This window comes from Eumetopias jubatus, unplaced genomic scaffold, assembly GCF_037043125.1.
Source record: "Eumetopias jubatus isolate StellerSeaLion01/CBP00866 unplaced genomic scaffold, mEumJub1_p1.0 scaffold_13, whole genome shotgun sequence".
NCBI classification, from domain to species: Eukaryota; Metazoa; Chordata; class Mammalia; order Carnivora; family Otariidae; genus Eumetopias; species Eumetopias jubatus.
Genome location: NW_028274819.1, coordinates 88853745 through 88868857, shown reverse-complemented (window position 1 = coordinate 88868857; position 15113 = coordinate 88853745). Strand labels below are relative to the sequence as shown.

Below are 15113 nucleotides of genomic sequence, written 5' to 3'. Positions count from 1 at the left end.
TTATAAAGACCAGAGGGGGTTCTCAGGCAGTTTGTATATTACAAATCTATTCTCTATTCTTCAGTGTGGGTTTCTAGCTTTTTCTAACTACTTTTCATCTGCTCAGACTATTGACCCATATCTCTGAAGACAGAATTTAGGGGTTTAAAAGAGAGGGGGTGGGGACATACCCACTTAAAACCAGACGAATTTCAGGAACCTCTTCTTGGCTGCGGGGAGCTCGAATGTTGGCACACATCAGGCTGAGCACAGCTCACCGGCCCACCCAGCAGTTCTAGGTCCTCTTCCGCTTCTTCCATTCTACCTCCTTATGTTCCGGAGGCCCCACCCATCCGATGGGTGTGGGTGAGTGGTCCTCTGAGTGCCCCTGGCTCCCTTCTACCCTGGCTCGTCTCATGACCTGCCGCCCTGTTTGTCTTCTAGGCCCCGCTTCCCTTCGGGCTTACCCTCTCCTCTCAGTGATCACCCGACAGCCCGCGGTCATCTCCCACCTGGTCCCCGCCCCCCCAGGAGCTGCCCAGGCCTTGTCCTGCCACCCGGCCTCCGAGGCCGCCTCTGCCGAGGCCCCAGGGGGCGAGGCTCTCGGCAGCAGCGAGTCGGAGCCGGAGCAGCCCACACCGCGGCAGAAGAAGCCCCGCCGGAGTCGTACCATCTTCACCGAGCTACAGCTCATGGGCCTGGAGAAGAAGTTCCAGAAGCAGAAGTACTTGTCCACCCCGGACAGGTGAGAACCCGGAAAGAGGACTGCCTGCAGGGAAGGCCCTGGGGGAAGGGAAGATGCCTTTTGCTCTCGGGGTGGGACGGAGAGCCACAAGGACTGTGTTAGAGAGAGGTTCCTCACGATGGCAGGAGTCTCGTGCGTGGCTTATGTAATCTCAGCCTGTTCGACAGCCCAGCCCACCTGCACGCATCACACTTAAGCCCTGGCTGTATCCCCATATTTAACTTAACTACTCCACCATAAGAAGCAAAGTCAAGTTTAGTGTATGGTTGCCCAGGCTCTGAGCTGGAAAATAGGTTTGGGGTTTAAAGCCACTTACAGTAGGATCAGATGCAGTGTGGTTCACTGGGCGTTTGGGACCTGTGACCTTCTCAGGCTTCTCCCACCCTCCGACTGCCAGCTGGCTCAGGCTGCGGGCCTGGCTCTTGACTGGGAAGGCCTGGATTGATTCGGTTGAGGAGCTGTTAGATGTCCTGGTAAATTTGGTGGATATCAAGTCAGAACCACTTGGCTGAGAGACAGGCAAGACCCAGATGTGAGTCCCTTCTTTAAATGCCTTTGAGAGCCAGATGAGGGGACTGTGACCCCTGACTTACTCAGAGGCCTTAATATCTCACCTTATTTCTTTAATTTAGTATCTTACTACAAAATATGCAAGAATGTATCTTATCTTATTCCTTCAAACTCATTCTGGGGATCTGGCCAGAGATGGCTGAGCTAATATGTGATCTTCTTTGTTGGGAGGATTTTCCAGGTCCTTTTTCTGTTCTTTTGCTCACTTCCTTGTCTGTATTAGGTTTGTCTCTAGTCCTATTAGAGAGAAAGGGAAGGAAACTCACATGCATCTCTTAAGCTAGTTAGTAGCTGTTTGACCCAAATTTAAGAGAGAGAGAGGAGTATACAAATCACTGATCAAAGGGCATCTGTTTACTGATTCACTTAATCGAGCCCCCCATCAGCTGTGTGCTGGGGGTTTGCTGGGGGCCAGACACTGCGGCAGGGGCCGTGAGTCCAGAAAGTAGGAGACAAGAGTCCTGCTCTGGAGGAGATCCTAGGGAAGGACGGACAACAAGTACCCACAACACAGGGCACAGGTCCTGGTGCCAGTGTGTTTCCAAGGGCTGGAGGAGCCCAGAGACGTTGCTGAGTGTGTCAGATGGGGCTCAGGAAGGCATCTCAGAGGAGGCAACACTTAAGAAGAGCTTTGACTCCAGAGGGAATGGCCCACACAGGCACAGAAGCACATCTCACTGGGCACGTCGAGGGAACTGCAGGCGGTCATGATGTCTCCAGGCTAAGGGGCAAATGGGAGCCTGGCAGGAGATGAGGCTGGAGGTGGGAAGGCTCACATGCCTGGCCAGAGAATGCCGACTTTGTCTTCATCGACAGCCATTAAGAGCGGGAAGGGACGTGGCCAGATTTACATTTTAGACTCCTTGCTTTGGTGGCACCCTAAATGGTTGATTTGAGAGGGAAGCAATGGAGCAGGGGGTAGGAGGGAGCCCAGGGATCGTCACTGAAGACTGGAATTAAGGTGGTGACAGTGCGCACAGAGAAAGGGGAGTAGATTGGAGAAGAGTTTAGAAGGTGGAATGGACAGACTTGACACTGGCGTGAGGAAGAGAGAAGAGAGCTGGGAAATCTGCTCCTCCTGGATTGGGCCACAGCGTAGACAGGGATACCAGGACCGAAATTGTAAGGCAGAGGGCAGAGTGGGTTTGGTGGGGGAAGGAGTGAGTTCTGTTTGGACGTGAGCATCTGGGGAGCCTTTGGCCAGACGGTGGAGATGCGGCTGTGAATTGGGAATTGACAGAAGGGATCCCCAGTTACCAGGAGCTATTTTGGTGCCCCCAGGAGGTAATGGAGAGCCTCGGGGAGTTGGGCAGCCAGTGGAGGTGGGTGCCATTATTTATGACTTGCATGGTAGTACACCGAAAGGGCTTCAACAGGCCTGGGTAGAATTTTAGGCTTATTTTCTAGAAGTCAGAGAATGTTTTAACAGAAATGTTCATTCCTAATCAAGCTCCTGGGACTTCCTGATACCTGCCCAGGCACCTCTCAGGTGACCTACGCAGGACTGATTCACTTGCCTGGGGAGAAGGACACCATCTGGCTGGCATGGAAGCTGCCGCCTTAACCCGCCCTCTCCCATGTTCCTCATCTCCCTACGTGACCAGGGCCATGAGCACTCCCTCCTCCCACAGCTTTCTGCCTCTTCCCCTTTGTTTGTTTTTCCAGTTTCCTAGGAGACCCCATTTAAGCGAATATGCAGGGAAGTGAGAATTTGTAACGGTGGCAGGTAATGAGAGAAAGCTGATGACAGTGAAGCCCGTTTCTGTAGCCAGAGTGAGTCAGGGGTGCATTTTTCCCAAGTGAGCTAACACCATTTGCTAATGCAGTGGCAGAGCTGTGAACTGAGCCTGCCATTGACTAATGCACCTGATGGCCTCAGGTGAACCGGCCTGGAAGGCACAGTGGGAGCCTGGGAGACCAGAAGCCTGTGGGACAGCCCCCTGGGTTTTGGGTTCTTAATGAATGGCTGCTTGGGAAGCAGCGCTTCATTAGTGGGGAGAGCTAAGTGCTGTTGGCGCTGGGAATTTATTAGCTTCAGTCTGTTAATCACTTTGAGTAAAACTGTTAGCTTCCAGTAGCCCTTTTCCTAGGACAACCAGATATATGTGAATGCAGATGTAAGACAGGTTCTGAGGCTTTTTTGGAAGGAAGACTGTTTTTCTTATTGGAGATTTAAATCGTGTCCTCTGGTCAGAGCAGGGGGCTGAGCAGCCGCAGTGCCAACAATCAGCACCTGGAACCTCACTGCCGATACCCACTGGCCTTGCTCACGTGGGACGTTGCTCAGCACTCCTTGGGGAGAGAAAGTTGAGGCCGAGAATGCACACCCGGGAGTCCCCGTGGCTCAGGCTTGTGGCTGTGAAGGTTTATGGGACCTAAGGGACCTCAGAGCCACAAACTGTAATGTTCAGACTTCTAGGACTTCGAAAGTGATGACCCCGTTCCCTGTAGCAAGGGTGCCCATCCCAGGTTGCTGCTCTAGAAATCCATGCTGCAGTGAGCAGGGTTGGAGCCACAGGGAGACCGCTGACGTCGGCTCAGGGAGGTGGTCCTTCCAGTTGGCGCTCAGGTAGTAGACTTGGGGTTCTTCTCAATATAGGTCCATAGTTGTAGTCTTGAGGACTGAGTTTAGAATCCTGGTTCTCTTTCTCATATAATATGCTCCAGTTGGGTTGTTCGCCTTTTCTCCTCAAAAACCAGAGCAAGAGCTTTGCTTTGACAGATTAAACTTGTGCAAAAATATGGCGGGTGGAGGGGAGCCCCCATACAGGCGGAGGTATACAAGCCAGATGTAAGTAGGTTTGCATCCCGGTCCACCTCCACTCTAGGATCATCTACCGGGGGTCAGCAAAGTTTTTCTTGTATGGGGCCAGAGAGAAAATAATTTCAGTCTCTGTCACAACCACTCACCTCCGAGGCTGGAGCAGGAAAGCAGCCGTGGACAGTACCAGACAAATGGGTGTCCGTGTTCCACCAAAAACTTTATTTACAAAACAGGCAGCAGACAGGATTTGGCCATGGTAACCGAGAGATTCTAATCTCTCCAAGCTTCAGATCTCTCATCCATAAAATGGGAATGATTATATCTACTTCCCAGCGTCATGAAAGGAATGAATAAGACAGCAGAGGTCGGGGGCTGAGCCTGGGGCCTGGGATGCCACGGTTCTCCGGAAACGGTTGCTGTGTTGTTGGAAGTAGCTCCAGCCTCACACTTCCCAGGAATGGCTTTGACATTCAGGACTTTCCAGAAGGCTGCAGAGAAATGCAGAACCCCGGTGAGCAGTAGAATGGGAAGCAGGAGGGGCTACAGATTGAATGTTTCTTTTGGAACCCAACATTGTAACAGTTTAGGGCAACTACAGTGAATGAATCCATCCTTTGGAAAGTATTTTTGAGCCCTTGGTCTGGATTGAGAACCTGATAGGCACTTTTGTGGACAGAAAAGAAGCCCTTGCAGTTGAGTCAGGAAGGCAGAAAGTACTCGTGGGAAACAGAGAACCCTTGAGAACGTGGAGCCACCCAGGTGATGGCTGACCAGTGGGAGGGTCCAGAGGGTAGAACCTGTGGGAGGTGTCATGGGGGTGGGGAGCCTTCCCTGTAGGAGGGGTCTTGCGCTGCATCTGGGGTGATAAGCAGGATTTTGACAAGGATGGCAGGTCTTTACTTTTCCTTTCCAGTTTGGATTTGGGGGCAGAGTCCTCATTTTGTATGGGATCCCAGTAAAGACTCTGTCAGGTCAGAAAGAGGACTTTGCGATCAAGGCTGAGAAATCCTTTTCAGGTCCCGTGCAGACAGTGAATGTTTCTGGGTGATGGCCCCAGGTGTCCTTGGGTTATAGGCATCTGTTTCTTAGGTTCTCAGAGTTTCATCCATGAGATTCTTGGGGAAAGAGCTGGTTTAATGGGGGAAGTCCACGCTTTGATAGCAGTGCCTGGAGCTAGTCCACAGGACCCCATCCCTGCTGCCCCTTTCCTCCTTCCTCATCCTTCCTTTGTATCTCACGCCTTCTAGGCTGGACTTGGCCCAGTCTCTGGGACTCACTCAACTGCAGGTGAAGACTTGGTATCAGAACCGCAGGATGAAGTGGAAGAAAATGGTAAGAAAGAAGAGAGTGAGTCTCACCGTGCCCCCATCATGATAGGGAAAATTCTTACTCCAGGGCTGGGAAGAAGGCAGGAAGGACCATTGGTGGTTTGGGGTTCCAGAGAGTGGAAGGCCTTTTATGATGCTGGCTGGCTGGGAGGGAGGTAGTTGGGGCAGTCAGATAAGCCATTCCTCCTGACCTGGATTTCCTGACCAGCAGGATATTCTTTTTCACAGTTTCCTTAGAAATAAAAGAAAGCCCACAAGCTTCTCAGTTGCTAGTTTTAACCCCACCTGCTAGCCTTTTCAAAGAACTTCCTTCCCCCTCCCACCAGTCACCAAGAATAGAAGTCAGGACTGTTTGTTTATAATGACATATAAGGGCGCATCTGTTCCTGGGCTTCGTGTAGTGTAATGCAGGGATTGTCAAGCTTCGGTGGGTGTCAGAGGAACCTGGATTGCAGGTAAAAATGCAGAAGTCTAGGCCCTCCCAGGATCCTGAGTGCAGAGGTCCGTGACAGGGCAGGACGGAACACAAGGTGGTGTTCACAAGCTCCCAGGTTCCTCTGATGCACATGGTATCATGGACTAAGCTTTCCCTAATACTGCTTTACTGCCTAGCTAATGAATCATTCCACCTTTGGTTTCTAAATGGACCTATTAGCATAAACAACTATCTCTCTCTAAAAAAAAAAAAAAAATAGACATCTCCATATTTTTTTTAATTTTTTCTTGAAGATTTTATTTATTCATTGGAGACACACAGATACAGAGGGAGAGAGAGAGAGCACGAGCAGGGGGAGAAGTAGGCTCCCCGCTGAGCCAGGAGCCAGACATGAGGCTCGATCCCAGGCCCCTGGGATCATGACCTGAGCCAAAGGCAGATGCTTAACCATCTGAGCCACCCAGGCGCCCCTAGACATCTCCATAATTTGAGGGACTCCGCTTCATAATAGTTCACTCTTTCTGAAAAAAGAGCAAATTTGAATAATCTGTTAAATCCATATTTTCCAAAGTGGTTGACGTGTTTCATTGCCAGTTTTGGAAACCACAAGGGAAAAGGTCAAAGCCCAGAGAAAAGAGGTGAGCTGGGAAAAGAGGGTGGGAAGCAGCCTGTTTCCTTGAGAGACCAGGTACACGATGGCCTGTGCCCTGAGACTTCCTCACACCCTCACCGAACTTTGGTCCTTTTTCCTCTTGTACGGACCAGGCGGTCCAGACCTGCTTGGATGACACTAATTTGCTAACCCATCTGGCCACAGGCCATCTTTCCTGGTGTTCAAGGGCTGGAATATGATTTTTTTTTTTTTTTACAATTACTGGAACTGAGGTCCTTCTTTCATCCCTAGTTTTCAGGAAAACAGGTAAGTTAATAGATACTTTTAATAGCTAATAGATATGGGTGCCTGGGTGGCTAAGTCAGTTAAGCGTCTGCCTTCGGCTCAGGTCATGATCCCAAGGTCCTGGGATCGAGTCCTGCCTGCACTGTGCTCCTTGCTCAGCGGGGAGTCTGCTTCTCCCTCTGTCGCTCCCCCGTTCCTTCTCTCTCTTACTCTCTCTCAAAGTCTTTAAAAGAAAATAGCTAATAGATATGGAGACATTTTCTCAATTTTGTGTTTTTGTCTAATAATTTTTTTCTGAAAACGTTAGTTCTTGCTGTTGCCTACTAACAATGAGAAAAATAAATACGTTGTAAATTAATATCGATGGCAACATTTTTTTTAAAAGCCAGCGAGGCAGTGTGTATTATATTCCCAAAAGGGAATTCCGGGGCAAATCTCATAATTTCCTCTGGGGGGACCTGAGCCTGCGAGGGAAGGATGTTCAGGTGGAGGCGGCGTGGCTCACGGAGTGCTTACAAAGTGAGGCCGGGATGTCAGTACAAACACATATACCGGATGAATCCACAGACGTGTATTAGCATCTCTTGTGAACGGTGCCTTATTCTGGGCACTGTAGGAAGTAATGAAATGAGATAGAAACCTGCCTTCATGGCATTTGTGATCTTGTTGGAGAATCAAGGTCCAGAAAGCAGCCAGGGCTGCTTTGAATTGTAATTATTGTCGGTGTATAAGTCCGGAAATGTTCAGGGGATGGGCATTTGAGAAAGGTGTAGGGAGACGTTGAAGGGTAAATGGGATTCGATTAAATATGTAGTCGTTCCAAAACCTCCAGAATGCTACAGACACATGAAAATGATGGCGAAGGGACGCCTGGGTGGCTCAGTCGGTTAAGCGGCTGCCTTCGGCTCAGGTCATGGTCCCAGGGTCCTGGGATCGAGCCCCACATCGGGCTCCCTGCTCAGTGGGGAGCCTGCTTCTCCCTCTGCCGGCCGCTCCCCCTGCTTGTCCGCGTGCCCACACTCACTCTGTCTCTGATAAACAAATAAATGAAATCTTTGATAAACAAAAAGAGAGAAAGAAAAGAAAAGAAGAAAATGATGGCAGAAACCTCCCGGGGAACTGATCTCAGAAAGAACCAGATCGGGGAGTTAGAAACTCTGGGCGAGTTCCCATGCCTGTCCCTCCCTGGCTGACTTTGGACTTGGGCAAGTCCGCCACCCACCTCCTTCCTCGTCAATCATCATCATCAAGGTCTCCTGAGTGGCAGAGGCATTGTTGAAATCGGTTATCAGCGATCTCTTCATGAGTCAGACGATTAAGGAATTGACAGCCTGCCATCCCTGTCAGCACCGCACCACCCGATGCCCCTGGGACGAGCGTGTGCCTTCGCCCCTGACGTTACCTGTTGTTCACCAGCCACTGGGCCGGCGGCACAAGTGGGAGCTCTGGGTATTGAGGGTCATCCACGTCGCATAAAGCAACATGGAGTCAGTTAGCAGATTTAACCTCAGAGAGCATTCCACGGGCCGACCAAATTTAGGTCCCTTGGGGAGGCGGGAGTGCCAAGCTCTCTGTCCACTCTAGCAGTTAAATGTTGAGCCTAGGAATGGAGCACCAGGTGACGGAGATGCCAAGATAAGTCACAAACCTGTCCATTACAAAATAAAATAAGAAAAAAGTACTCCCATCAGGTGGGAGGAGACCGCCCTGTGAAACTAGTAATTATTCAGAGGGATCAGGGCCACAGTGGGATTTACTGCGTTCAGAATCAGGATAGAGAAAGGGAGGGCTTCATGGAAGAGGTGCTGTCTAAATTGGTTTCAGTGGATGAATAGAAGTATGCCAAGCAAAGGTGAGGAGGGTGTCACGGGCAGAAGGAAGGAGCTGGAGCACCTGGGGCGCTTTGAACGACTTCAGAATGGCCAGAGCTAAAAATGGGAGGGTGACGGTTCCGTTGCAGGTCTGAATTCTGACTCCCCCAGAACAGCGAGGCATTGTTGGGATCCTGATTGCCTCATGTGTTTTCCTGGTAGAACTCTTTCAAGGCTATCTCTTCAAGTACTGGGAGGAAAAGAAAAAGCTAATTGGGTAATAAAGATGTCTCAAGGCTAGTCACCTAATTGGAACTGGAAAAAGATTAGCACTTGATTCTCAAGAGTTACTCACACGGCAGCCAAGGAGAGCACTGCCAGAGGCCAGATAGCATCTTGGACTAGTTTTTACCGGTCAGCATTTGTAACCTATAGCGGGTTGGGTAAATTTAATCTTGCACACGAGGTGGGATGCTCACCCTCTATTCCATTTCTGTTTGGCTTGAGTTCCAGGAGGACCCAGAGTTTTGCAACAGGCTGAAAGTGCCTCATTGTTCAGAGATCTCTTTCAGCTCTAAAACCTAGTTCCATGAGAGGATCCAAATGGATACCACCCTCCTGCCCGGTCACAGAATTGGGGGGGTGGTGCCACATACCATGCACCGTCATCATCTTTGGCGCTGCAGATCTCCAGATGGTCAACAATTCCATGAAATGTCTAATGGTTACTATCTATGTGATCTTGAGCAGGTTACTTAACCTCTGTGGGCCTGTTTTCTCATTAGTAAAATTCCTCATACATATGTGTACCTCATAGGTACTAACTGAGCTCATCCCTGTACGAGCCTTCGCACAGTGCTTGCTGCGTAGAGCGCAGCTGAGAAGTGTTAGCCGCCATCCTAGTCCTCTTCCAGTATCATTATTATTATTATTATTATTATTATTATTATTATTATTATTATTTACCTGGCCATGTCTCCAGAGAATCCACAGTTTGGGAGGCCAGAAGACATACAGACAGAAAATGAATTCTATATGTTTCTGGGGCCCTGAACCTTTCTTCTGGGTGAGAACAATCCTGGCTGTTTGTTCTTGCTCGTTCCTCACTTGCCGGGCCTTCTCCCACTCAGTGCCTTAGCATGTGGGGCCCCGTCCGAGATAGCACTGCATCTCCAGGCAGAGAAAGGCTGCCGAACAGGGTGCTGGGAAGAGATTTGTGCCGGAAAATCCAAACTTGCTTCTCAGCTTCGTGGAAATAGTCATCGGTTGATCCAGCTCTCCCTGCTCCAGAGAGCCGCAGATGAAGACCGAGAAAAAGGGGCAGAAAGTACCCCCTAGTGAAGGAGTCCGTTACCCAGCGTCTGCCGGGAGACCGGGGGACTGCAGATCAGTATTAGAATCAGAAAACACGGTGGCACATGTGACGCATCCCTCGCTCGTTATGCACGATGAGATCCGGGTAAGAGCGTTAGATTCAAGTGGGCAAGGTTGTGTGTTCAAATCCCAGCCCTGCCCTTGGCTTTGCTCTTGGACCATGACAAACTACCTCTGCCTGCTCGGTTTCCTTTCTCAGTAATGGGGGAGGCCAGAAGCTTCCTCCCTGCACTGACAGTCCATACTCTGCTGTCAGACTGCCTGTCTCCCAACTGAGCACCTTGGGAAGGAAACAGGCTTGTCCTGACTTCTTCAGCAACAGAACATTTGAATATCTAGTTTAAGGGTTTGGGGGGCGGTGGGGGGGGGGCTCTGCAGCTGGCAGCAAGCACAGCCAATAGAAGTAGATGGTGTCTAGCTGTTTTTCCGAGAGGCATGTGACCTCAGGTGCTGCAGTGGGTTGTCTGGACTTCCCCAAGCAAGGGGACTAAATTGGCTTTAGGAATAATTGGGCAGGAGGGATCCCGGGAGGAGGGCCACGGGGTGCATGAGAATGCGCAGTTCCTGGCATGGGGCGGTTGTGAGATAATTGCATGTTTCAGGTGTGCTGGGAGGCAAGGGGCCAGAGGTCGAGCGCGGGAAGCAGCCAAGAGGGTAGTTATCTCCTAATTATTCTTTGCGCTGGAATGTTTTATTCCATTTAGAAAATGGTCTGATTGTTTTGATTTTTTTTTTTTTTTTTTTTTTTTTTTTTTTGCCCGGTAGGAAAACAGCCAGGTGGGGTCTATCCAAGCTGTGTGGGTGGTGTTCGCTAATTGCTGGGCTGGACTTTCTTTTGCCAATTAGGTGGCTTCCTTAGACCTGCCCTTTTATAACTTGATTACTATATGGGGCAACTTAATTTTGCAGAACCTCTTTCATACCAAGTGGAGCTGCTTTCAACATGTAAATTCCATCCTGGCACATCTGGGCACTCTCAACAGCCTGCACTCAGACTGAAATAAAAATCAGATGCTGACTTATGTGAAAAGGAATATAGGGCCTCCTTCTCCCCAGAGGTGGATTCTGTCAGCATCTATACCTTGTTAGAGGTCCCCTTCATATTTGCGTGTTAGCTGTGCGTGTGCAAAGTGCGGTGGCTGAGCAGATTCCCAGCTAAAAGGAGATGGTTTTGAGAGCTTATGGGTTTCCTCACACCTTATACAAAAAATAACTCACAGTGAACCATAGACCTACATGTAAAAGCTAGAACTGTAAAACTCTTAGAAGAAAATGTAAGAGTAAATATTCATGGCCTTGGATTCGGCAAAATTCTCTGAGCACACCAAAAGCACAAGCAACAAAAGAGAAAATAAATTGGACTTCATCAGAACTAAAAACATTTGTGCTATGAATGACATCACCAAGAAAAGGAAAAGACAACACACAGAATGGGAGAACACCTTTGCAAATCTTGTATCTGATGATGGACTTGTATCCAGAATGTGTATAAAAAACTCTTATGACTCAACAATAATAAGATAACCGAATTTTCAAATGGGCAAAGGATTTGAATAGATACCTATCTAAAGAAGACATATGGCTGGCCCATAAGCACAGGAAAAGATGCTCATCTTCATTAGTCATCAGGGAAATGGAACTCACAAACACGGGGTACCACTTCCTACCCACTAGCATGGCTGTAATCAGAAAGACGTACCATCAGGTATTGGGGAGGATATGGAGAACTGGAACCCTCATAAACTGCTGACTGGAACATGGTGCTGTCGCTTTGGCAAACAGTCTGGAAGGTCCTCGAAAAAAGACAGAGTTACCATATGACCCAGCAATTCCAGTTGTAGGGATACACCCAAAAGAAGTGAACAGATGTTTCTATATTCCTCTTCACAGCAGCACTATTCACAACAACCAAAAGGTAGCAGCAACCCGAGTGTCTCTCAGCTGATGATTGGGTAAAGGGAATGTGGTATATTCCTACAATGGCTATTAGTTGGCCATAAAAAGGAATTGAAATACTGATATAGGCTACAACATGGATGACCCTTGAAAGCACCATGCTGAGTGGAAAGAAGCCAGTCGCAAAGGATAACATACTGTATAACTCGATTCATATTATATTAAATGGCCAGAATAGGCAAATCTGTAGAGACAGAAGGCAGATGTATGGTTGCCTAGGCTTGGGGGGCAGGGCCTGGGGCAAAATACAGGTGGCTGTTAATGGGTGTGGGGTTCATTTTTGGGGGTGATGAAAATGTTCTAAAATTGGATTCTGGTGATAGTTGTACAATTCTGACTCCTCAAAATCACTATATCGTCACTATGAATGGGTGGAGTGTATGGTATGTGAATTATATCTCAATAAAGCTGTTTGAAAAAAGAACTTTTGGCTTATTGAGTTACTGCCTGCCATTACTACAGTTCAGCACCCGGAGGTCCTGTTCTCTTGAAGGAAAGAGATGTAACCGATAAGTATTTAGTGCCTGAGTAGAGTCAGTTGAAAGTTATTTGTCTGGAGCATGAAGCAAGGGATAGTTGCAAGATTTACCTTCAAGGAACTTCTGTTCAACTATGGAAGATAAGATTAAGCGGGTTATGTAAGTAGCAAAAGCACATTTCACTCCTAATTATCTGTGCTAATCCAGGTCCTCCTGAAGCCCTTCTCACCAGCTGCCCAGAAAAGCCACAAGGGCAGCAAGTCAGAGTTCAGAGCCAGTGGAAGAAGGCACTGTCTGTGATACTCTAAAGTAACCTATACGTATTTTTAAAGTTCTCCCTTCGTAAGTCACAGTATTCTCGTGGACATCACACATTGGGATAATAAATGTTCAAGTCCTTTGAGATCAGCAAGGGCTATTTGGGACACTGTTACTTTGTTTGCTTTGTACCTTTCTTCACCTCCAGGGAAAGGCTCATTGTTCAATACCACTTGGTGAATGCCTGCTACGTACAGGGGCTGAGTGGGAGGGGCAGGCAAGTACACATGCAGGGACAGTGGTTTGTGACAAGTGCTCTAATGGAGGAAATGTAAGAGCTCATCGTGCACACGGTCGAGGGCCTCTGACGTGGACCTGGGAGGTCTAAGTGGAATGCACCAGGGGAGGAAGGTGGGAGGCCTGTTCTGCACAGCAGAAAGAGTTCTTGCTCTCTTGTATACATTATATCTGTTGGTCACCCTCTTAAGAAGCAGCTGCTAAGGAGCAGAATTAGAATTTAACTTAGTGATTCGACTTTCAAAGCTAGCTGGAACTTTGTATTCTCTACTCGGTCTTTGAACCATTCAGGTGTATGTTCCTTATAATATTTTTTCTGATTACAGAAATACTTACACATGATCATTGTACCAAAAAATTAGAGAATACAAAAAAGAAAAAAAATTTAAAAATTCTCCATGATCTTGACACTGCGAATAGGTTGTCTGTCCTCCAGATTGGGTTATGCTGGTTTATAACCTGCTTTCCACAAAAGTACATTAATGATATTTCCCATGTTATTAAACATTCTCCTACGTGATGATTGTAATGGTTATCAAGTATTCTCTTTTTGGGATATACTGTAATTATCTACCCAATCATATAGCAAAAGTTTATTTTCCCCCCAGTTTTCGCTGTTATAACCAATTTTTTAATGATTTTTGCAAATCAATCTATCTCAGTCTTTGATGATTTACTTAGGCTAAATTATTAGAAGTGGAATTTCTGTGTCAGAGTATGCACATATTAAGACTTTTGATTCGAATTCTCAGATTGCCTCTTGAGAAGGTTGTACCAGTCACCCTTCCACACGATTTATTTTCCTGCTTGCTACAAATACTCTTTTTTTTTTTTTAAGATTTTATTTATTTGAGAGAGAGAATGAGAGAGAGAGAGAGAGCATGAGAGGGGGGAGGGTCAGAGGGAGAAGCAGACTCCCTGCTGAGCAGGGAGCCCGATGCGGGACTCGATCCTGGGACTCCAGGATCATGACCTGAGCCGAAGGCAGTTGCTTAACCAACTGAGCCACCCAGGCGCCCAATACTGTCTTTTTAACTTGTCAACTTGATAGATAATGCATTAATATTTTAATTTTTATTTCTTTCCATACTGTTGAAGTTGGATTTTTTTAATGTGTTTGTGATCATTTTATTTAAAGCCGAAATATGTGATACTTGCTGAAAGTACATTGAACATTTAAAGAATGAAGATGTCTTGGGGCACCTGGGTGGCTCAGTCAGTTAAGTGTCCGACTTTTGCTTAGGTCATGATCTTGGGGTCCTGGGATTGAGCCCTGAGTCGTTGGGCTCCATGCTCAGCGGGAAGTCTGCTTCTCCCTCTCCCTTTGGCCCTCCACCATTTGTGCTCGTGCACGCATGTGCTCACTCTCTCTCTTTCAAATAAGTAAATAAAATTTTTTGAAAAATGTCACCTTAAAATAATAATAATAGTAATAATAATAAAGAATGAAGATGTCTTTATACTCTAGAGATGATGGGTTGGAAATACTTTTTGGCAGACTATCACTGCTGGGAAGGAACGGTATAGACACTGTTGAGTGGGAAAGTGGAGGGAGGGAGTTATTTATTAGACTTAATGACTTTTTTCTCCCACATAGGTTCTTAAAGGTGGACAGGAAGCACCTACAAAACCCAAAGGTCGTCCCAAGAAGAACTCCATCCCCACATCAGAAGAGATCGAAGCTGAAGAGAAGATGAACAGCCAGGCCCGGAGCCAGGAGCGCTTTGCACCCTCCCAGAGACAGGAGGAGCTCTGTGACCCACAGGAACCAAAAGCATGCGATGTCCCCTTAGAGGTGGCAGAGCCCCCCGGCCAGCCCCAGGAGTTGCCAGTAGCCTCTTCGGAACCCCCACCATCAAGCTAAAATAAAAACTCTTTTGGGGGAAGGGGGAGACGGGGAGGAATGGAAAGAGGGAAGTCAGGGAGAATAGGGAGAGATCCGCTTCCCAAACCCTGGTAAACTTGGGGAGAAGAGATCCACATCTCCCAACCCCCACGGGTCTCAGTGGTTTTCATCATAAGCATTTGACGAAGACTTGCTTGCCTTAGGCCTTTCTCTTCCTGAAAGGCTGCTTTAGCCACGGGATGCCCTTGATGAAGGGAGACAGTGCCTTGGAACTGCCTGCCCCTGCTGGGGTGAGGGCTGTGGGGCCCGCACCCCCCTGGTGCTGGTGAAGGACTGGCCCGGGCTCTCTCCCTCCAGCCCCTGGGCAGCCAG

General features: G+C 48.1%; 1 protein-coding gene across 1 annotated transcript in view; it reads left to right on the top strand.

Annotated features, from left to right (window-relative positions):
- Nucleotides 1–14759, top strand: part of BARX2 (BARX homeobox 2) — a 69819-nt gene extending 55060 nt beyond the window's left edge. The window contains exons 2-4 of the mRNA XM_028120780.2: nt 424–724; nt 5306–5390; nt 14493–14759. Of these exons, the coding sequence (XP_027976581.1) occupies nt 424–724; nt 5306–5390; nt 14493–14759 (653 nt within the window). The remainder of the gene's footprint in view (nt 1–423; nt 725–5305; nt 5391–14492) is intronic.
- The last annotated feature ends 354 nt before the right edge of the window (nt 14760–15113 follow it).